The sequence below is a fragment of the Fringilla coelebs genome, assembly GCF_963513975.1.
Source record: "Fringilla coelebs genome assembly, chromosome: 3".
NCBI lineage: Eukaryota > Metazoa > Chordata > Aves > Passeriformes > Fringillidae > Fringilla > Fringilla coelebs.
The window spans coordinates 34,678,308-34,702,018 of NC_140030.1; the positions used below are offsets into that span (position 1 = coordinate 34,678,308).

General features: G+C 41.0%; 2 protein-coding genes across 7 annotated transcripts in view; one reads left to right on the forward strand and one right to left on the reverse strand.

Annotated features, from left to right (window-relative positions):
• UBE3D (ubiquitin protein ligase E3D) overlaps positions 1-8,100 on the reverse strand; it is a gene marked incomplete at its 5' end in the record, with an annotated part of 76,852 nt that extends 68,752 nt beyond the window's left edge. Inside the window, 4 exons of the mRNA XM_084202377.1 lie at positions 923-1,154; positions 5,443-5,533; positions 7,514-7,716; positions 8,036-8,100. Of these exons, the coding sequence (XP_084058503.1) occupies positions 923-1,154; positions 5,443-5,533; positions 7,514-7,716; positions 8,036-8,100 (591 nt within the window). The remainder of the gene's footprint in view (positions 1-922; positions 1,155-5,442; positions 5,534-7,513; positions 7,717-8,035) is intronic.
• Positions 8,101-13,677: 5,577 nt separating this feature from the next.
• The window catches only part of DOP1A (DOP1 leucine zipper like protein A), a gene marked incomplete at its 3' end in the record, with an annotated part of 59,702 nt that continues 49,668 nt past the window's right edge, over positions 13,678-23,711 (forward strand). For 5 of the 6 annotated variants that reach the window (XR_014616049.1, XM_084203070.1, XM_084203073.1 and 2 more), the window contains exon 1: positions 13,678-13,733. Of the gene's footprint in view, positions 13,734-13,985; positions 14,110-23,711 lie in introns of those variants that run through there. The other variant, XM_084203071.1, reaches the window with a different exon arrangement.

A 23,711-nucleotide genomic window follows, 5' to 3' on the forward strand; every position in this document is an offset into this window, starting at 1 on the left:
CAGAAAAGACTTTACGGAAATGTAGGTTTTGGTGAACTGAGTTCCTGGATGTTCTTCTGGCAGAAGAAAAGATCATTACTTGAACTCTTATACAAGTGCTAGATTTCCAAAAGTAAATCACTGAACTGTCTTTCTTCATGGGTTTTATTCCACCACTGAAACACAACCACCAACAAATGGTTATGGGCAACATTAAATTTTGATGTTTCTAAGCCAAATGACAGCCTTCTTCATACAGACTTGGTTGATGAATCTATCTTACCCTGGAACATCTCAGAAACATCCACATGAAGAGCTATAATACAGGATGGCATGTTCCTTTCACTAGATAGAGCAGTGAAACAAACTCAATTTCCTTACTATGCTTTAAGAACCTAAGTCAGCCACATCTAAACGCAAAGCATGCATTCTGATATTTCCATGTCTTTCTAAAATAAAAAAAGAGAAAAAAAATCCCACTTCTCTTTAATCATCATCATGATTATGCCTCAAGTCACAGGGTAAGTAAAAAACAATTGCTACTTCAATTTCCAGCTCATTCTTTGCTCCACTACCCTTCAACAAACACCTAACTCGTGACAGTTATTAACTTACTGAATTCTGATGTCCTTCACTCATGAGAATTTGGGGGGAAAATATCTGGGTTTAGAAATACATAATTAAGTAGCTTCTGTTTCTAGTACTAAGTTCTACTTGCATACTGAGGTCAGTATCAAGACTGTGGTATGAGCTTTAGAAAATGTAAAACATAGCCTGGCATATTTTCTGGCTTCTGTACAGCTGAATGTCAAGAACCCCCTATGACCTTCAGAAAAGTTCTGTAATACATACAAATTAAATAAACTAGTTTGAAAAAAAGTACTTTACAATGTAAAACGTCCAAATAACTTCACCTAAGAACTATTTGAAGAAAATACTTTACCAAGTTGGAGTCACTCTGCGAAACGTGGTGTTCAGCCTCTGAGCAGCACACAGAAGATTCAGGCACATGCGATTCATTTCTTGAATTCAGCAGAAAAAAAGTGTCTCCAACAAAACAGTCACCACTCTGAGGGTGAAAAGTTCTTCTGGCAAAGGGGTCGGGGTGGCAACACCACTCTTCAACTAAATCACTCCAGTTTTCACTCGGTAGAGGAAGAACTCTGAGAAATTTCCTTAGAGGAAAGAGAAGACAAATATTTCAGTTATGTTATAATTCACTCCTTAGACACTTAAAGAGAGTTTTGGCTTCCTACAAATAGTGGGGTAAGTATGGCATTTTCTCAAAAGGAAGTGTTTTACTCTCTTCTTTCCAGCCAAAGGAACTTTCTTTGAGTGAATTCTGAGAAAGCAATGGCTGATTTTCCTGCCAAATCTGTGATGAAGCATTTCCCAAGAGTGAATCTCCAATGATTATAAGGCAGAATTTGACATAGTCCTCTCTTGAAATTAATCACGTGGCAAAAATAAAACCGTTCTACCCAGTCATGAAAAATATGATAATGAGCATTTGCAATTACATTTATTATTACTTCCTGTACAGTTCCCTTGCATCAAACGTTGCTATAAAACTAATAGAAACAGACTCATGCCACAGCAAGATTCAGCATGTTGTCTCAGATACCAGGCTTGAAAAGGCTAAAACCTGAAAAAAATACCACTGTACATCTTCATTTAAAAAACCCAAACAAGCTAAACAACAAACAAAGGATAATTCAATCTTAGTTTCGATTCAGATACTCAGATCCGACTTTAAGAATCATATATAAAAAAGGCAAATCCCTTTCTCCTGGGTAGCTGTATGGACCAAGGATACTGTTTCTGGAAAAATACTTTGTTTTCATTATCAGTCGTATTGGATTTGCATTTTCTGCTCTCTGCCTAGTTTCTTTGAATGGTTACCCTATTTCTTCAGCTGTCGCCTGAAAATCTTCACCAGAGTTTCTTAATTCTACTCCTTACTTAAAACTTGCAAATAAACTTTGCTTATGATGCTACTTTGCAAATAAAAACACAGCTGCTAAGCCAACAGTTAGGCAAACTCCCTTTCCTGCAGTTCCCAGACTAACATTTTCTGAAGATGTCATTTTTTCCCACTGTAGCTTCTTGGCCCTTTTAAATTGTTCCATGAGTGAAAGAAAAATGTTTTATTAAAAAAAAAGAATCCTTTTTACCTAGATACACAATACATTTTAAACTCTGCTTGCTCCACCTGCAGATGAAAGTTGGAATAACTGATCTTCTGATGTAGCTTTACCAAAACTAAGTAAGATCACCTCTCAGCACTGTCCATGCCGGTCTTCATTTTCTGTGGTCTTATACACTGTTTGAGATACTACTCAATTCTGCCAAAGTGACAGTTTAGTTCTGATGTTGGTCTAATAACTGATTCTTCATCAGCCTTTACAATTAGTTCCAGTACCTGGACTAACACTGCAAAAAAAAGTCTTCCTGTATTGCTTTTTTCACAAAAGTAACAAAAAGCTCAGCAATGTTGTTACAAGGGAAAAAAAAGACAGACATTCCCTTAAGCTGCAGACCCATGCTGTCCTGTTTCATTAAATCAAGCTTTCTTTACTCTCACAGTCTACAGCATAAAGATTTTTACTTCTTTTCCAACAAAAGCAGTTTTTCCAACCAGTAGGAATTTCCTAAACAAACTCCTCCTAACTCTGAGCTATACAGAAAATAAATCATTTCCACTGTACTTTAGGCTTTTGCCACTCACGGGTGGGAATCCATATCCTGGGTCACCAGAACTGGAAAACTGTAACACTAATAAAAATGGAGCCTTCCTGGAAAAACAAACAAACAAAACCAACTTGGGGCTAATAATAACATGAAAAAACCTAGAAAACAGGGTGACTATCTCTCCAAACTTGCTCCTAATAACAACTGAGTCTGCACTTAAAAATAGCCACCTTGGCTGCCTTCACAGTCAGAGAGCAACAAACAATTCTTAGGTTGGTATCTTTAGGAGTAGCTTTCTCCTGAAAGTGTCTAATCTAGCCAGGCTGAATCTCCTGCTTTAGATAGTTCCCAAATTTCAACCAGAAAATTACGTAATTAACAAATTTTTTAAAAGTTTGAAGTTGAGCACTAGCCTATAAGAGCCCTGCCATAAGGATATAACTCTTAAATGATCTTCCAGGCTAAGGTATTTGACTATAGAGAACCCTGTAAAACTGGATTAAGAAAAGTAAACCCAAATGTCATTATTAACTAATACCCAGTAATGCCATTCTGTCTACTAAAAATACTGAAAACTGGAAGTAAAATGGACTTTAGACTTTTAAACATATACTAACTGTTCAGTTCTATCTGAGAAAAGGAAAAACAACTGCATTTCTTTAACTGCAGTTTCCCTTATTTACCTATTAAAAATATTGGGACAGCCCAGCTTGTCAGTTAACTGTCAGGCTTAACACTACTTATGTAGGAAAAGTGGCATGAGTTTTTCCATGGAATATTTGTGCAGTACCAATTATTATTTGTTACATGCAGTCTCTCCTGTCCAGCTGATGAGGGGAGTGATAGAGCAGCTTTGGTGGGCACCTGGCATCCACACACCACAAGCCTTTAAGAATTTCTTCACAACAGAAATAAAGTCTTAAAGACTTATTTTATATATGAGGTACACTTAGCCAAACTGGAAGGAAAGAAAGAAAAAAGAAAGTATCCCCAATTCTTTGTAGCTCTTGCATGATGAAAGAATAAAAAAATCAAATAATTTTCTCTAATGTGTGTAATGTGAAGGCAATGGAAAAGAATGAAAGACCATAACCCTAACCTCTGAAGAGCTATCAGATTTATGGAAGGAAACAGACTGAAGCAGAGGATTTCAGAAAATGTATAGAGCAGATTTTTGTGCACCAAGGAAAGATTACTTACATTTAACCCATTCCTAGTACATTCCTTAATCTAACCTTTAAAAGGAAGACTTCCTATGCAGTCTCTAACAGCAAAAAAAAAAAAAAAAAAAAAAAAAAAAGCTATAGAATAGGTTTGGGGTGGTTTGTTGGTTTGGTTTTTTTCTTTCATTTTAACCTGGATTCCTGAGGGTTCAACTGAAGATTACTGCCACCTTCTTTGCAGCAACTTCCTAGATATTGGAAGAATCTTATGTCTTCTCCACAGCCTAATCTACACTAAACTCCATTTATTTCAATTTCTTCTTAAAGGTATGATTTTCTAGATCTCAGGTGTTTCTTATCACAGACCCTTGCCAAGGAATTCAGACTTTTATATGCTCTCTTTCACACAGTTCTGCAATTTCCCTTCAATCCTTCCACTTCTGCTGTCACTGTCATAGTTAATTTTTCCTGGAGAGAGGAACACATGAATTGTGTAGCTAGAAGTTCTGACTACGCTACTCCCTTCCTTTTGGAAATGCTGGAACCGAATGTGTTGGACAAACTGGCAGCTTCACTTTTCCACTCATGTCTTAGGTTTTTTTAGTGGCAACATTCAAGGGACTCAGAGGCTTCCTGCAAGGAGAAATGCCAAATAAAAAGGCATGGACATGCGTTCTTTTTCCTTTCTCAAAAATTCTGCTTGTGTCACATTACAGGATGCAGAACCAAAAGATTTAAACTACATGCATATGAATTTGATGTGCTGAAATTCAGGAAAATTCCCACTCAAAGATGTAAATATAAACGTGCAACATGTTTTGAAAGCAAATGTTACTGACTAGAAATTAGAAGTTCCACTACTTTACAAATGTACCAAAATAAGAGTTATAACTAGACTTTCTGATGAGACATTTCAGAAGAGAAAGTTAAGAAATCCTCATTCAGTTACATTCAGCTAGCCATAAATCCATACCTGTGACAAGAAAGTAACAGAAATTTAGAGAATGAGACATATTTGTATTAGTGTTTTGAGTATTAGGAGCCACAGGGATCATAAAAGGCTGTAAGTACACCTCTAACAATTCTTATATATTCAGCTGAAGCTGTCAAAATTGTTCATCAGAAGAGCTAAACAATGCAGCACCTTTTTATTAAAATTCTCATTCCCTCTGCAGACTTTTTAATGAACAGAGATAAGGACGAGTCACACAGCTAAGACACAGTTCCTGTTTCCCAAATTTAGCATCCCTGAACTATGTGAAGGCAGGCTTTGCTTAAAAGATAAAAGGAAGCTGTGGTCAATATCTCCATTCTGAGCAGCCACTTTATAATTACAGCATGATGACTGAAGGAAATTTCTAAGAGACTGAAAAGAACCGAAAAGGATACCGGAAATACAGAGGAAGAAAGAAATCAAGGAGCAAATTAATAAACAGCTAAAAACTGCTTCAGGTAATTTTGCTTTTTGTCATCTACAGTGCTTCAAATGTGTTCTTGTCTATCAGTTTCAAAAGAAATACCTTTTAGCTGTCTGAAAGTACACAAAATAACATGAATACCAATCACTATGGCATTTATTGCTGTAAACACAAGACACTGCAGTACTCACCCGTCGTTCACTACGATGTCACCACAGGACTGACAGTACAAGATGTAATTCTTGTTGGGTTTCAGGCTTTCCCTCAAAGAAAAAACCACATCTATAGATGGAAGGAAATATATTAATCTTCAAAATAATGTAAAATTTTCAGTGACTTGTACAAAAAAATCTTGCCAAATACCTCAAACCAAAAAGGATAGATCTATCAGACAAAGAAAAAGGCTGACATTTTAAACACAACCTTATTTTTTTAAAAGCAAGTATTTTGATTTAGGAAAACCTTGTCATCTCCACCTCATGCCCCATATTACTAAGTGCGAACTGTATATGTGAAAAATTATTTTCAAGGTGCAAATCCTCTTTAGAAGGGGAGCTGATATCGTGATATAATTGCAGAGATTATAAAAATCAAAATTCGATGCCACTCTTTTGTAATGATATTTCTGATAATCAATATTTGCAATATGAGGGGACACACAGATATGTAACACAAATAGGCAGGATGGGGAGCAGGGTCAGACACTAATTTTACATTTTCAGGCAGGTAAGAAACCAACCACTGTGGAACCACTCCAGGAAAAGATGGTGAGCAACGGCCTCTGCAGGCCAGGAAAGCAAAAATAGTCTCACAAAAGGCAGCTCAAACAACTTCTCCAAAGTAAAAAAAGAAATTATAAAAGTCTCCCCAAATTATCTGACAACATTAAGTGGAAGAAAAGTAAAATTGTAAGCCTAGCTCTAGGTATGAATATGCTTTGCATCAGCCACTTTCTCAAAATTAAGAATCAAAGTTTACTCTTAGCACTGACATTCAGTATTTGAAATTTAGGATACAACCACAAGAGAAAAGTACTTTAAAATGTTCCAGAATTTCAACTATTTTGCATAATAATACAAAATATCAAAGAGTAACTAAGACTATCCAATATACATGCTGATTACCACCCAGTTCACATACTTATTTTTCACTAGTGTGACTTTCCAAGGTTGAGTTTTAAAAGTTTATCATTGGTATTTTGAAACATGTCTCTTTAATAGGAAACATTAAATAATTTTAGTATAACTGAGTCACCAAGGCACATGCATAATTACAGATTAATGTACAGATGCCATCTCAGCATACCAACAGAGTATTCCAATGTGTTTCTGGTGCTGCATTTCTGTATATTACATATTTTATCATCCTTTTCTACTTTAAAAGCTCAGAATAGCAATTTTGTGTTATTTAATATATCTTTCTGTATCATATGATTCTAAACATATTGAGCTTGGATGCCAGAATGAAAGAAAGCAACAGCTGTACTTCTATAATGTAGTAATAATAATGCCTTCTATTTATTGCAAACACATCCTAGACCTGAATTGGCATCATGGAAGCAAAAAAGGGAACTTTGCAGATGTTACCTGTGACATTTAACCTCTAAAACCCCAGCTGTGAGAATAATGAGTCCCAACACAAGCCCTTTATGATTAAGTGGTCAGGGATAGACAAGCATAGTCGTAGCCTGAATGAATCAGGATTACTCCATTACTGATGGATGGGGAGTGATGGGTACAAATTGAAAGAGAGGAAGTTTAGGTTAGGTATTAGGAAGAAATTCTTTACAGTGGTGAGACACTGGCACAGGCTGCCCAGGGAGGCGGAGGATGCCCCAACCCTGGCAGTGTTCAAAGCCTGCTTGGGGAAGTCCTTGAGCAACCTGTTCTAGAGGTTCACATCCCTGCCAACGGCAGTGGGGACTTCCGACTAGATGATCTTTAAAGTCCGTTCCAGCCCCTTAGCATTTTATGATTACATGATTTTCAGCTACCAAATGCGGAACAGGAGAGAAAGAAAATCACTTTGAAGTACGATGGGGAAGCACGGGTGGGGGGAACTGTGAGCAGATCCCAAACACACCGCGTTTCCCTTTCATTACGTCACTTTTGCACTTTCAGTTTCGAAAACTGATAATTCCAGAAGGCGTTTGCTCTACAGAATCCACACTTCACAGCCTCTCTCAGTTAAACCTGCCAGGTTGCAGGCCACCCTCCCCCGTTCCCCAGCGCCCGCCCCTGTCGCGCCCCGGCCCGCCCTCACCGGCGGCGGGCGGCGGACGGCGCAGGCGCACGCGCAGGTGCAGCCCGTCCCCGCGCAGGCGCCGCAGCCCGCGGCACGAGGACGGCGCCAGGCTGACCCCTGCCGGCAGCGCCGCCGCATCGCAGCTCCCGCCGCTCCTCACTTCCAGGGAATCCGCGCACACCGACACCTCCACCGGCGAGCTGGGGAGCTCCGCCGCCGCGCTGCGGAGGAAAAGCAACGGGTATGCCTCGGGAAGGAGCTGTCGGGGTGCGCTGCTGCTTTACACAGGCCGGCCCGCAGCTCCCCCGCAGCCCCAGTCGCGCCCCGAGATCCACGCGGTGAACGAGGAGCAGCCGAGAGAAACAATCCAGCGTTCTCAGGAAAAATTTATTTGCACGGTAGTGCCCAGCCGAACAAGCAGGGGGACGCGCCCGCACACCGGTCCCCGCGCTGAAGGCTAAGGACGCCGAAAGCCAGACCCGCCGCGCCCCCCGGCTGCCCCGCACGGCCCGAGCGGCGGCGGGCGGCAGCGCCCCGCACTACCGGACAACCAGCAGCGCGCTCTGCGTCGCCGGCCTGATCTCCATCAGGAACGCTCCCGCCATGCCGGCACCGCGCCGGAAGCGGCCGCTCTCCCGCCGGCGCAGGCGCGGCGCCGCCGCCCGCCCGCCAGTCACAGCGCCGCCTGTGTGGAATCGAAGAGTCCCCACTAAACGGCATCACGCAGCGCTGCATTCAGACGCCTCCTGAACACTTCCAGGGATGGCGACTCCACCACCTCTATGGCAAATGCATTCCAGCCCTTGACTGCCCTAGCGGTGGAAAATATTTTTCTAATGTGTAATCTGAACGTCTCCTGTCTCAGTTTAGGGGCATTCGCGCTAGTCCTGTCACAGTAGGCAAGGCAGAAGAGACCGGCTCCCAAAACCTCCTTTCAGGCAGCTGTAGAGAGCAGTGAGGTCCCGCCCGACCCTCCTCGAGACTAAATAACCCTAGCTCCCTCAGCGGTTCCTTGTAAGACAAGTTTTCTAGAGCCTTGTTTCCTTTCTCTGGACGTGCTCCAGCACATCAATATTTTTTTTGAGTGGCCCAGAAACTGATCACAGCACTGGAGGTTCGGCCTCACCATTGCAAAGCACAGAGGGACTACCACTGCCCTGGTCCTGCTGGCCACACTATTCCTGATACAGCCCAAGATGCCACTGGCGTTCTTTGCCACCTGGGCACACCGCTCGCTCATACGGGCTGTCAGCCAACCGCCCGCATCCTTCTCCGCCGAACAGCTCCCAGGTCACTCCTCCCCAAGCCCGTAGAACTGCACGGCGTTGCTGCGATCCAAGCGCAGGATGCAGCAGCTCGGCCCTGGGAGGCAGTGGCGGGAGGGTGTCCCGGGGTCTGCTGCGCCCCCCGGCTTGGCCGCTGCTGGCCGCAGAGTCAGGCCTGGGGGCCCAGGGATGAGTCCCTTCGAGTGCCGAGCCCCCAGGGTCCAGGTCTGCACAACCGGCTGGTCTCACGGGGTTTTCAATGCCCAGTCTCTTCTGCGTCATGATCGGGCTGTCATCTCCTGCTTTCCTGCCACACCACCGCCGGGAGGATCCTGGGTTTGTTCTATTGGGCACCTCCCCACAGGAGCTGTGGGCTGTGCCTGGGGATGTGCGCTCCGTGGCCAAACAGGGTTGATAATAAACTGCTGTTTTAGCGATTGCTGAATGGTGTTTGCATACTGTTAGGACCTCCTCCGTTGTTGGCGATGGAGAGAGACGGGGAGACTGACTCTGTTGTATTGCACTAAATAGTTTATTTAGTTGTTGTTGTGCACTGGGTACATTAGGCCATGTGGATGGTTTTTCCCCCTCCCCCATCACATGGTCTCTCCCTCACACCCCCCCGTTATCCACACCTGGTGGTCTGTCCCATGGGTACCTGTCCCTGCCCCCTTCCCCTTGGGTATCAAACTCCACTGCAAGGGTGCCACGCCCTCTTTTCTACCTGGGTGGTTGCCGTCAGCTGAATTGTCCTGTCCCAAGCCAACAAACAGGATTCTCGTCCCCACGTGGAGAAGAGCGCTTCTCGTCCTTTACTTTCGTCTATGCAAGTCCGTGTGGGCTAGAGTCTGAGCTAGCCGGATTTGGACTCATATAAAGCCCAGAAACTCACGGATTACTGCATGACTCGGTGATCAGAATCCAATTTTATTGTGGGATACAAGCACTTGTATACTATTTTAGTTAGACTAGTAATGTGTACTACAATGATTAGGTTAAAATCACATACACAAACTTATGCATATAACAACATCTCTTGCTTGCACAGTTCCATAGGATTTTCTTTTTCCGCTAAACCTGTCTAATTAAATCTTCTTGCTGTCTAGGTCTAATTTTCAAAGTTCTGTTTGCTTTTGCTAAGGCATCCTGTTATCAAATCTCTAATGTTAACCAAGTCCAAAGTCCATCATCTGTCTTGTGTCCCCCAACATTCCACCACTCAGTGTCTCAGTCCACACCGCCCAGCAAGCAGGCTGGAGGTGGGGAAGAGCCTGGGGCAGGGGGAGAGATCGTTCAGCTAACTTGAATCGACCAAAGTGATGTTCCATGGCACATAACATCAGGCGTAGCAGTAAAAACTCAGAGCATAGTCTTTCCAAAGTGACCACTGCTCAGATACTGACTGAACATCAGCAGTCTTCTTGTGGGAGGTGGTAAGTGATTGTCTGTACGTTTGGGGGGATTTTTTGTTCCTCTTTCCCTCATCCACTAGAACATCATTGTCTTAATCCACAGTTTTTCATGCTTTTGCTCTTCTGGTTCTACCCCTGAGCTAGCGGTTGGCTGGGGTCACTCCATCATGACTGCAAAGTTCAGTCTGCTGAGAGACCTCTACTGAGACAGGGGCAGGCTCCCCAGCACTGGGGACTGTGTCCTGTAGCACCACTACTCACCCCCTGCCTTGTGAAAAAAACCCTTTCACCCTTTCTTACAGCTTTACAAGGCTTTCTGAATTTCTCCCAATCCATGTGCACTCAGCTCTTGAATGCTGTCACATTGTACTCATAAGAAACACAGGCAGGTGCTGCTCTGGGGTGAGGTTTTCTACTGCCTCTCATGAGATCTTTTATCAAGAGACTGTAAGTCCAGCCTGACACACCTGTGTGACTTTCCCTTACCTTATGAACAGTCACCACTGCACACTTCATCCAGGATGCCGCCTTCACAGTACATAAGAAGTTGATGTTCAGTATTCAAGGACACCAAGGAAAGAAACTTTTGCTTTGAAAAAAAGGAGTCTTTCTGCAATGTTAAAGTGTTTGCTTTTTAAGAAGTCACGAGACCCTCTGTGGTTGCAGAGAGTTATTTGAAAACATGATCTGCAAAGCTTCAAAAAAATAGGCAAGTTTGCACAGGTTTCTTTTATAGCAATATATGATCAAAGACAGGATTATAGTGAAGTAATCCTTAGTCCTTGGAGTTATCAAAACCAAGTAGGAGAGTCCCAAAGAAGAAAAAGGAATAGGGTTAGATTTTGTGGGAAAAATACAGCAGGCAATAGACAGTTTCAACTGAGTTATTTTGGTTTTTTTTACAAAGCATGAATTTATTGAAGTGTTCTAACATGGGACTGTACTGTCTACATGCTGCTCTGAGTGTGGTGGTGTGGGGTTCTGTTGTTGTTTGTTTCCTTTTTTTTTTAAGGAAGAAAAATAATTAGTCCATGTGGTGGGTTTCATTTCCAATTACTTCACAAACAAATTTATATTGTGAACTAAATTGTTGTGGACAAGTAGGTCATAACGTCAAACATAAACCCCATGTAATTATAGGAGAATTGACTCCTAGTATTAGTAAAAGGGCCTTTGATGTTCCAAAGGCTTACCCAAAGCTACAAAGTTATGAATAATCTTAAGTGTTCACAGGGTGTGAGCCTTACTTATTCAAAATTGTCTATTATAGGTTTCTCACCATTTCTGCTATGAAATAATTACAGAGAAAGGAAGGTAAATTTCCTACAGAGCAAGTGCACCTAACATCAGTGCTGCACCCAGCCCAGTATTTTGACTCCAACATCAGTAAAATAAGGTACTAATAAGGAAGAGCTCCATAGTGTGGTTGTTTCCAGGTACTTCCCCTGTGGGTACATCCCTACCCAATTCCTTCAGTGTCCACTTAAGGATGTGTTTGTCATCAATAAGAATAATGTATCCTTCAACCTACAGATAGTGTCCAAGTCCCAGCCCCTGGTGCCAATAGGTTCTCAAAGTTTTTTGCTTTGCAGAAAAGAATTTTCTGTGCCTCCTCATTCTCATACTGTGGGGTTTGGTTAACAACAACTTTGTTGCCTTTCATGATTTTGTAGAATTTGATCAATCCTCTCCCCTGCCTTCTCTCTCTGCATCGAACAGTCACAGTCATTATTGCTCTTGCTGTAATATAGCAGCAACATCTCACCCCAGTGCCTTTCCCAACTTCTCTACATCCCTCTTGAGCTGTGAAGACAAGAATTGATGCTGTAATCAATCTGAGGCTGCACCAGCCTTTTTCACAGCAGCCAAACAACTACCTCTGTCTTGTTCTCAATATTCTTCCCAATGACATACAATGTTTTTTTGATTACCACTGCACATAAAGTCGATGAGGCAATTTGAAAGAAGTGTTTTGGAGCTCTGAGCTGTAACTGTCACTACTAAATTCAGGACAAGGGAAGCTTAGAAATCCAACCACTCTTCAGTGCAGTAGCACGTGAAAGCACATGGTCTGCTATGGATAGTCACTTCTCCTCTGTGAAGTTCACCATTGTTAAATAGCTCCAAAAGCATGACCAACCTAGTTAACAATTACTTCTCAAAGGCATTTATAAGTATCTTCAAAGAAAAAAAAAATTAAGTGCACCATTTTAATAAAAATACATGACACGTGATGCCTCAGAAAACCAGTGGAAATTGTCAGCTTTCCAAAAAGTAACTATTTTTCATGTACTGATTCCTGGTATAGTTTAATGAGAAAAGGAATTGCATTTACTCTTTATTATTATCCCAAGTCTGGAGAATAAAATTAGACTTCCTTATATATTAGCTGGCAATGTAAGTCACCAAGTAGAAGATTTATAAATATTATGATATTTTCTCCTGGCAATATTTTAGAAATACTTGTCCTCACACAAAGCCTAAAATATTAATCATATAAGCTGAACTCACCTTTTTTTTTTTTTTTTGCAGTTACTCAAGTCATTTATAACCATAAGCTCTGTTTGCTATTATGAAGCTTGTTTAAATTTGAGAACTGTAATGATGACTTAAAACACACAGATTGCAGTCTAAGAGCTGTACCTTTTATACTGTAGAACTGGCCAGTTGAAAAATCACTCTTGCAATGCAGTAAAAAAATGTCCTTTGAATACTGTCCATGTGGGCACCCATACATTTTTATGTGTAGTAAAGATTCAAGCATACTAATCACAATAAATTTTAGAAAATTCCCAATACAGCTACTGCTAACATAAAAGGTAATATTACATCATGGCATCACAGGCCGGTTTGGGTTGGAAGGGACCAGGTGGGGATTGGGCTCTTCTGTCAGGCAGCCAGAGACAGGCCAAGAGGACATAGTGATCAGCTGTGCCAGGGAGGTTCAGGTTGGACTTTGAGGCAATTCTTCACAGAAAGGGTGGTTAGACATTGGAACGGGTGTCACATTCCAATGGAGGTGTTTAAAGAAAGGCTGGACATGGCACTTGGTTCCATGGTATGGTCAACTTGGTAGCATTCGATCATAGGTTGGACTCGATGATCTTAGGGATCTTATCAACCTAATTGATTCTGTGATCTTAGAGATCATCTCCTTCCAACCCCCGCTGACGTGAGCAGGGACACCTTCTACTACAGCAGATGGCTCAGAGCCCCATCCAATCCGGCCTCGAACACTTCTAGGGACGGGGCACGCACAGTTTCACTGGGCAACCTGTTGCACTATAATTTTCTAAAGAACCACCCACCTTCCATCTTTACCTACGCTGTATTTGGTAAATATCAGGCGATAAAACTCAGTAAATATCAGGCGAAATAAACAAACGCGCACTCACTCGGGGCCCGCTGCGCGCCCGCGCACCTGCGCACGGATGCCGCCAGGGGGCGCAGCGCGGCTGAGCGCGGCGGGCGGGGCGGGCGCGGCGCGGGGCACGCCGGGAGCTGTCAGGGCGGCGCGGGGGTGCCGGTGGCGGTCGGGCTCTTCCGGCTCGGGTCGCTCAGGTAACGCCGCTCCCTCCGCTCCTTCCCCGGGACCTTGGTACGGGCACGCAGCGCGGCCCGCCGGCGGCTGCTGCTGCTCCCGCTCCCCTCCCTCCACCCCAGTCGTCGCGCCGGTGTTGGGGAGGGTCCGCCCCTGGAGCCGAGCCGAGCCGAGCCGAGCCGGCCCTCTGCTCTACCCGGCTCTGCCCTCCCCTCCCCTCCGCCACTGTCGTGGCGGACGACGGCCGGGCCGTACTGGGCTGTGTGCGAGGGGCAGGTGCTGAGGAGCCCGGGGAGAGCGGTTATAGCCTGTTAATTACGCTGCATCAATTGACCTGTGGCACCTGTCCGCCCTCCCCGCCGTGCTCTGTCCCCCCGCAGCGCGGAGCGCGCCCCGGTGAGTTTCGGGCTGCGGAGCCTCTCCCCCCGCCCGCACCGGCAGCGGCCGGCGGGGCCTGGCTTCGCCCTTCGTGGTGGAGCTTCCCCAGGGAGCTCTTCCCGCCTGCCTGAAAATGAGCTTGGCGTTGGGCTGCTAGGGTCGTCCTGCTTTGACCTTGAACGTCAGGGGGCTGTGGGCCTCTTTTGGGTGAGATTCCCGGTTGCTGGAGTTACTGCGTGTGGTATTTGGAAGGATACATGGGACATACGGCTGTCACTGGGTTGTGTGATGCAGGGTTAAATTTCATCTGTTGATGCAGAGATGGCCTTAAATCTTGTGATGCCAGTTTGAAAAGCATGAATATATGACAGCTTCTGATGTTAAACGTTTTTCAGAAATAATATTTTCATACCTGTGACACTAACCAGAGAAGCCTAAACAATTTATCTCTTTAAGTGACCTAAAATATGTTAGATACGAGGTGCGGGTTTTAAAGAGCTTATTCTGGGTGACTCAACCGTTGTTTTTGTTGCTGATTGCAGGAACCCTTTCACTCCTAGATCTTCTTTCAGTATGCAGTAATAGTGAAAGTGTTATGGTTCTCGGGTTAACTGCAGAGTGTTAGTGATACCTGAATTCCGACTGTAGGAGTGTGAAGAGTTGGGAAGACTGTATCTAAAGAGTAACAGATTAGATACTTGCCGGTAATAAGGGCAGCATTATAAGGTTGAAGATCCTAGTCTCTTCGTTTTGCTGCCAAGGCTTGGCCTGTGTTAAATACTTAGGCAGGCCTGGCTATCAAATTTGCTCTCTTTGTTTGTGGGGTTTTTTGGGTTTTTTTTTTTTTTTTTTTTAGTTTTGGTTGGTTGGTTGGTTTGGTTTGGTTTTTTTTTTTTTTTTTTTTAATGTTGTTACCATTTCAAAAATAGGGTGGAATACAGTAGACCTTTTGCTAGTAGTGTGTTGCCTAAATATTGTGATTATCCAAAACGTACAGTAATTTTCAAAATAGCGTGTATGAACATTATGAGGGGGGATGTCAGTTTGGAAACAGGCAGAATATTTACAGCATAATTTGTGGTTTTGTTTTCATTGACATGAGAATTGGCACTTGTGGAAACTAAGCAGCCTGTACATGATTTGGGGACAGGCTGGATTTCTAGCTCACTTCCCAACTTGTTGGTAACACCTGTGACGGTAGATATTTAAATGGCATTTTGCAAAGAAGGGGTATCTTATATCTTCCATTACTGGAGTGGCTGTGCATTTGAGTGGATGGTTCTGTTCACAACGTAGGCAGTGCTTTTGCTGTGTAAAATTATTGGCATGCCATGCAGACCATTAGGAATGCTCATCACAGGCACAGCAAGCTGTGTGGGTAAGGTGGTGCTATGGTTCAACCCCAGCCAGCAGCCAAGCCCCATTCCCCTGTGGTACAAGGGAGAGAATGAGAGGGATAGTAGGAAGAAAACTTGTGGGTTGAGATAAGGACAGTTTAATAGGGAAAGCAGCAGACACACAAGCAAAGCACAGCAAGGAATGAATTCATTCCCTTCCCATGGCAGGTAGGTGTTCAGCCAACTCCAGGAGAGCAGGGCCCCATCACACCTAGCGGTGGCTTGGAAGAAAACAAACACCATCATTACAAATGACCCTCCCCACTTCCTCCTTTGTATGCTAAGCATGATGTCATGTTGTCTGGAATATCCCTTTGGGCAGTTTGGGTCACCTGTCCCAGCTCTGTCTCCTCTGAACATCCCATGCACCTCCAGTCTGCTCACTGGCTTGGCAGTACAAAAAGTAGAAAAGGCTGTGGCTCTGTGTAACCCTGTCCAGCAGTAACAAAAATATCTCTATATTATCAACCATGTTTAGCAGAAATCCAAAACAGCCCCCTATGAGCCACTGTGAAGAAAATGAACTGTACTCTGCTGGTGTAAGTGGGCTCAGCCTGTAATCTCCTGCCATTGTTTTCTGTTTGAATAGAGGGAGGGCACTTCCCTGTGTTCATCACTGGTTTAGTTCTCTTGGCCACCTTTCCTGCTGTCCACCTTTAGTGTCTTCTTGCTTAGCCAGGAATGACTGCTTGCTCTGGGTTGGCTGGCTGAAAATGCTTATTGAAATTCTATTCTCTCTCTTCTTATTTTTTGTCTTTGGTGGAGCTGTATTATGTTAGATCTGCAGTGTGTAGAAGAGAACCAGGAAGAGATATGAAGTGTATTGTTAAAACCCCCTGTTTTGAGAATGGTTGAAAAAAGCAGGAGATAGAGGCTGCACTAAATGATACCTGCTAAAGCATGAAATAGGAAAATGGAAGTAATTTTTCTGTATGCACATAAATTGTCTTCCAGATTAATAACCGTGTTGCTCTGACTTGTAGCTGAAAAGAAGCTGAATGATAAATAGAAACAGTAAGTGATATGTTTCCCTCTGAGAGGTCGGGGGGAAGAAACACTGCAGGATCAACCATTTTCTCCCAATAACTGAAACAAGAAATGAAAAGAAAACACCAAGGAGAATCAGTAAATAGTTTTACTAGTCAACACATTCCTATTTTTATCAGAAACTTGTAGTTCAGTATAAGCATTAAAAAATAATTAGAAGTCAGGGAATGGTGCCTAGCTGGGTTTTTCATATGCAGAAATTGTAGTGAATTGAACCTTTTATTTAAGTCTTTTCTGGCTTACTTCTGAGAATACGGAGAGTGAACAAGTTTTGGTCCAGGCACCGTTTCCAGAATAGTCAGAAAAGGATTCTACTTTACAAATTCCTTTGAAATCTACCTCTGGAACTGGGAAACCAGATGCACTGTAAAATTTAACCACAGTCTAGATAATGCAGAGGTACGTGCACACCATATGACACTATTTCAGAATTAAAATCAGAATAAAATAATAGAAATTAGTTGAAATTTGAAATGAACTACTTGCTAATACTTTAGACCTCAGGCATAATAAAAAAGGAAGATGGACCAAGTCTTGCCCAAATGCATTGCATTAGGTTATCCAAGTAAGGTAAGGATAAGGATATGAGAGCTTCTGACTTATGCCTTTGTGAAAAGACCTATCAGGGTTGTTTGGAGACAGAATGTTAGACCCAACTGAAGCTACATATTAGAACAATGGGTATGGATTTATGAAAGGCTATTGTGAGCAAAGAATTAATGACTAAATTACCTGGCTACCCTTTTTTGTTGTTAATTTGGTAGATTCTGTGTTAAACTGCGTATCAGAATATGTTGAGAAGTCTCAATGTGAAGACACAGCATTACCCTGGAAGCAAATCTTCTCTCTCAGTACAGAATGTAATGTAAGACAGTGAACCTCATCTAAGTCCTTTTTTGTGCACTAAGGTGAAAAGTATCCTGAAGTTGGCAAACTCTCCTTCAAAACAAAGTGTAAAAAAAAAAATGTAGTGAAAATATAACTGTAAATGAAGTGATTCTTGTTTGAATTTATTTCATTGTTATGTTTGCTGTGGCTTTTTTGCAATTGTTTGTTTATTTTAAATGCATTACATATTAATTTAACTTACTAATTCGACAAGAGTAAAAAACATGCAAGAAAGAAAAAGAATACTTCAAGGTAAGTCGCCTCTCAATAAATGCTTGGAAAAGAAAAGCTGACTAGTTAAAAAGGAATTGTTTTCAGAGAGGGTACAGGGACCATTTGAAGATACGAGGCTGAAGCACCCCAAAGTGAAAATAAATTGCCATTTATTTTAGGAAGCCTGTCCTGTTCCTGTGCTCAGGCAGCTGGAGAGGAGATAACTATTTGACGTCGTGTACTTATCAAGCAGTACTCGACACGGAGGGCAGTGTTCCCAGGCCCAGTGGGTGTGTGTGAGAGCTGGGCAGTCCTGCTGTGGCACTGGGAAGGCACAAAGCTCAGGGTGCTCACAGGTGGCACAGGAGGCACGGGGAGGGTGCGGCTGTGCTCATGCCAGGACGCTCATTCTCCCTGTGACAGTGTTTTTTCCAACCCACTGAAATTGTGCTTACTGTGGATGTGGCTATGGCAGATGAATTCCTTCCATATCCTGATTCGAGTAATCCCAACAGCCTTCTTGCTGATATTCAATCTCAGAAGCTCTTTATGAAAGTGAGAACTGACACTGTGATGTTGCAGGTTTGATTGTGGATAGGTCAAAAAGGCCCTACCAGCTCAGGGAGCAAGACAACCTTTTTTTTTTTGAGCATGGCAACAGTTTCTTTTGGTCCTGGGAGCAGTTGTTGATACACTATAGACAAAGTTACACATAACTTTAGAGTAAGGATTTTATGTTTCTGTTTGGTTCAGCATTGTGAACCTGACTGGTGACTCCAGATTCTATTTCATGTTTTAGTGGAAGGTGTCCCTGCCCATGGCAGAGGAGTTGGAGCTAGATGTGCTTTATGGCCCCTTCTAATTCAAGAAATTCTATGCTTTAGAAATCTTCCTACATATTTGTTATTGTTCAGGTGTCAGCTGTGAGAATGAAATAATTATTTTTAAAATGTCTTTAGTCAAATTGTTTACTTCTTTGATGGATGTGTTGCTGCCAAAATTTAGGTTGTGTGGAAGGATGGTAACTCTGTGAGCTGAGATGAAATAAAGTTTTAGGAGGCAACACTCTGAATACTTCTCAGATTAAATGAATGGTAAATTTTATGGGGTTTTTTGGTTTTTTTTTTTTTTTTTTTCTTCAAATGTGTAATTTAATATGAGGGAAATAGTGACCAGTTCTAGATTTAGACTGGAATATTATTTGTTCCAGTACAGTGGTCAACAAAGGGAAGAAGGGGACAAAAAAAAAAAAAATTGTTGAAGAATACCACAATTTCAAGGAAGCATTTTCCCATTTCTCTCTGTGTTGTGTAATTCTGACTTAAATTACCATCTGTTTTTTAGTAAGACATGTTAGATGTTTAGCATAATTTTGAATAAGAAGCGAGGCTATCTGGAGCCTTGTTGATTTTTGGATGTAAAGTGGTCACTGATTAAGCTGTAATTTATTACATAGATAATTCAGGAATCATTTATTGTAAGAAAGGAAAAATGGAGAAATGTTATTTTATTAAGAAGAAAATAGTTAATGGTTGACCTGAGTTGTAAGAAAGAGGCAAATTATCATCTTTCATTTACTGAGTGACATAAGTTCAGATCTGTGAAATCTGAATATGTGATTTGATCTCATGAAGAATGATGCTTTAGAAGTAGAGACTCAAGTGTAAAATTCTGGCATTCATGAAGTGCAAAAGTACTTAACTCTAGAAAAGATGATGTCGGTTATACTTTGCCAGAAACACCAAGATAGTCCTGAGCAGTATGCAGGCAATGGTGCTCAAGGGCTGAAAGGAATCAGAAGTGTTCTCTTGGTGGGTCTGGAGTCAAAATCAAAATTTCATTCTGGTGAAATAGAATGAAACTGTTTTGTTCCTTTTATATAGTTCACCTGTTATATATTGAAAAGCTGTATAAAATAGAAATGAGTAGAATGGTAAAAATGTCACCCTAATCTCAGCTTTTAAGAGGCAGTTGGAAGAGACATGTATTTGTTCATGAGAGTGAGAAGTATTTGATCACTTTCTTCTCCCCTCTGACAAAGAGACATAGATTTGATAATTTTTTAATTTCAGATAAATTGTTCTCTAAAGCATATTAATTTAGGGTTTGTTTATAATTAAAAATTTGTTTTCTTAAGTAGTAACTAGAGCATCTGAATTCTTAGAAGGCTTGTTGTACGTACCTTATGAATTTTTAACCTTGTTCCTTGTTCCTCTTTATGAACTCCTGTCTGGTGTATGCTACCCTTTGGAAGACCATATGACAGGAATAGCAGAAAGAACATTTTACATACCTGATGTACTTGCATCAGACTGTGCTCAGTGATAGACTTAGGTTTATTCCAGTCTTTTTTCTGTGAAGAACATGGAAAAGATGGAAAAATGTACTCATTTTTTTTTTACTGACAGTTTGCTTTTTTTCTGTAATAATAAATAAACTTGTTTTGTAGCTTTGTAAGTAAGGAGGGTGCACATCCAGCTGGGTACCTAAGCTCTGTAGTACAAGCCATAGGTTTTCTTGCATTTAGTACTTTTTTGACGTGAGAATAACTCCCAGGAAAACATCTTGTGTTGGTTTAGAAGTTTCCAGTATGTGTAATGCAGATTATTATACAGATTTGATTTAACTAAATTTTGTTGTGAAAGAAATTTGAACACCTAAAGCAGATCTGGTTTTTCTGTGGAAAAATATAATGTGCTGTGTCCACTTGTGAATATGACTAGGTAGAAAAGTGTACTGAGAAGTTATTAATCACAATATTAAATCTTAGTAAGTGCTGTAGGCTTTTGAAGGATACTAATGACATAATGGCTAGTTACAGTTAATAATACTGCTAGGTGGGTTTCTTTTCTTTTGTTTGTTTGTGTAGTCTGGGGGAGACTCTTCTTTCCTTATTCTACTGAATAGCAGTTGGCCAAAATAACAAGTTCAAATGATTCTTATTCTTCAGAAAACATCAGAGATTCCTGTTTGAAAAATTCTGAATCAGAGAACAGAGTAATTAGCTGTAATTGGAAAATCTTTATCTGTGGTTATAGAAGAATGTATGTATTTTCTGTATATGAATTTTATCAGAAGAGACTGGTGTGGGATTTGCAAGACTTATTTTGCTATTCATGTTGTTAAATGCTTCTGAGGGGAAGCAAAGCATAATAAATTACCAAATGACAAGGCTTCTGTTTTCTTTGTATTCAAATCTGTGTTTGTATTGAGTCTATTTAAATACAAATGTTTTTATGCAGTTGCTGGCTTAATATGTGGGCACTATACACAGCTTAAAAAGCAATAGCACTACAGTGAAATTAGAAATTTTTGTCATCTGCTTTTTAATTGTCTACTAGTTCTTTGACTGTACATCCCATAGCCACCTTTGAAATGGTACACAATTTAAAAAATGCCTTGGAAGACTGCATTGCAAAGCAGAAACCCTGAGGAATTCAAAGAAGCAAGCTTGTGAGCTCAGATTCTTATAGTATTTGGAGCAAATCTTGAGATTTCTTGAAGTGACTTGATGTATGCAGATTTCACAATCAGCCACTGGATCTGTACCAGTATTTCAGTATTGCAGATTGGTGTGAAACATACAAATAGAGCAATTATCTGATGCTTGAAAAATACAAGAGTGGAGTAGTAGCAAATCAAACCTGAAGAGGAGTTTTTGGGTAAAATAGATAAGGGAGAGCTTATGAAGCAAGTCTTCTAACCTTGTGATTGAATCAGAACAGAATCTAGATAAAAGCTGCATTTATGGAATTGATTTGTTGAAGCTCTTGTTCCTCTCCACATTCCTTTGGCTTCAGTGAAGAACATTTAGAGCCTCTTAAACAGGTGAATAGTTTGTGTTGAGGTGAGACAGAAGGCACTTAGGTACAACAGTTATGAAGAATGAGTACTTGCTTTGGAAACACAGCTGAAGCAGTATTGTTTTAACATGAGTTGGAGGAAAACCAATACCACCTCATCAGTGAAGGGAACTGAAGGCTGCTCTGGGAACACACTATGCACAACCCTCAGCTAAAGAGCCACAGCCCCAGACACCTGCTGTCCTTGTCAGACTCATGTGCAAAGACTCCACAGACATCCAGGTATACCCAGAATCGAGTGGTATCCATATTTTAATCCACACTAGAAGGCAAAGTAGAAGGTAGTAAGTGTCATGACCTATTTGTGCAATCACTTATGATTTAAATATAATTATATAATATTATTTGAAAGTGTATAGTACATCTTAGTTTCTTCCTTGTTGATAATAAGCAATGGGACAGAAAGCATATTTACTTTTTGGCATTCATTTAAAAAGTCATGGCCATCTAATAGGTCAGTGATTGCTTATGCCAGACTTATGAGAATGGCTTAACCTTCAATCTGAGAAGCTTGGCTCATCTCTTCTGGTATACAAAAAGGGAATAAAACCCCAAAGGATGGTGCTCTTCATATCTTTGTTAAAAAGAGAAACAAATAAAGAACATTGCAAGGAACGTTGGCCCTCATGCCAAATGGTGGTTATGTAATGACAAGATAAATGCTTTGTTCTGTAGGCTGTGTGATGGTGTAGCAGAAAATGCTATTTTTCAATTTCTATCTATCAAATTTTATTATTGAACTCATTTTTTCAAAGTAGAGAACCATGGAAGTGTAAGGCTGTGATACTTAGAAGGAAATAGACACTACCAAGCTTTACATTATATTGAAATACCAGCTGTAAAATCAAATGTTTTTAAATCTGCATTTTTATTATAAAGGAAGAGAACAGGAAAGTATTGATAAGAATACATTATGGAAGCATGAAAGGATTAAAAACTACATTGTGGAATATCTTCAGACTAAACAAAAAGAAAACCATAGTAAACAAGTTTATTTTTATGCATGAGAACACATAACAATTGGCATTCCTGTAATTTTAATGATTGTAGAATAGAAATACTCCAAGGTTTGCAAAAAATAATACTTAACATTTGCGTAGTATCCTCTCTGGGTGCCTCACATATTGTGGCTACTTATGATTTCTTTGTGGGAAAAAGTATGCAAGAAATTCTTTGCATAAATTCTTTTTGAAAAAACCCAACATTTTTAAGATAGAAAAATGAGACCATAACTGTGGAGTAGTAAGAAAACAGAGTATGTTTTTTCTTCTTTATACAAAACTTCATAATTACATTTGCACAGCCAGCATGCAGTAGACTTGTCTAAAAGTGCAGTTATTCAGTCAAAGATATTAATGTATTTTGTTTTCAAAGTTAAGGGATTGTTCTGATTGGTTTTTAAGTCTGAAAGGAAGCTACCTGTTTAACCCTGTGCTCTACCTGGTTTGTTTAATATTTGATAATCATTTATCAGATTGCTCTCAGCTCTCAGGTATTTCAAGCACTTGAGGAAGACAGAGCCCTGTCTTCCACTCCACCATAAGTGGTTGCATTTATTCTTTAGCTGGATGAAAAGGATTCTGATGCATTCTTCACTCAAAAAGAATTATTTGTTGTGTCAAGTTCTTTCTCCATCCACTGTGCCTGGAAAAATTTGAATTGTGCTGCTTTTATATGTTGGTTCTTTCTTCTTTTTTCAGTGTTAATATTTTATTTCACTTTTGGAAATCAAGCTTTGGTGGTTGTGCAGCTGTCTCTTTGAGAAATCTGTTGGCATTTTACAGGTTTTCCAGAACAAACCTGATCTTTTTTGGGATTTAATCCAAAACTGGTTATTATAAAATGAAACCACATGAAAAGGGTTGGTTTTTTCTTTTTTTAAATTGAAAGTGCTTTATGCCAGTGAGATATTGTGAAATATATCAATTTGAAACTCAGAATATGTTTTTTAAATAATGGTTTGCATTTCTGTTCTGTCTTGGACACAGTTTGTCATTATTAGTCTGCCATCAGAATCAAGAGAGCAGAAACCTTGTAATTTTATTGCCTTTTTATTCACTCCTTCCATCCAGCTCTTTTCATTTTGTCTGCTACTTGTTTTTCTCAGTTCTTGCAACTTTCCTTACCATACCTGGAAGACAGTCTGGTGAATACTGCTTCTTTATCCTGTTCCATGTTTTGTTTGGTTTTTCAGTCATGCTTCTGCCTGCAC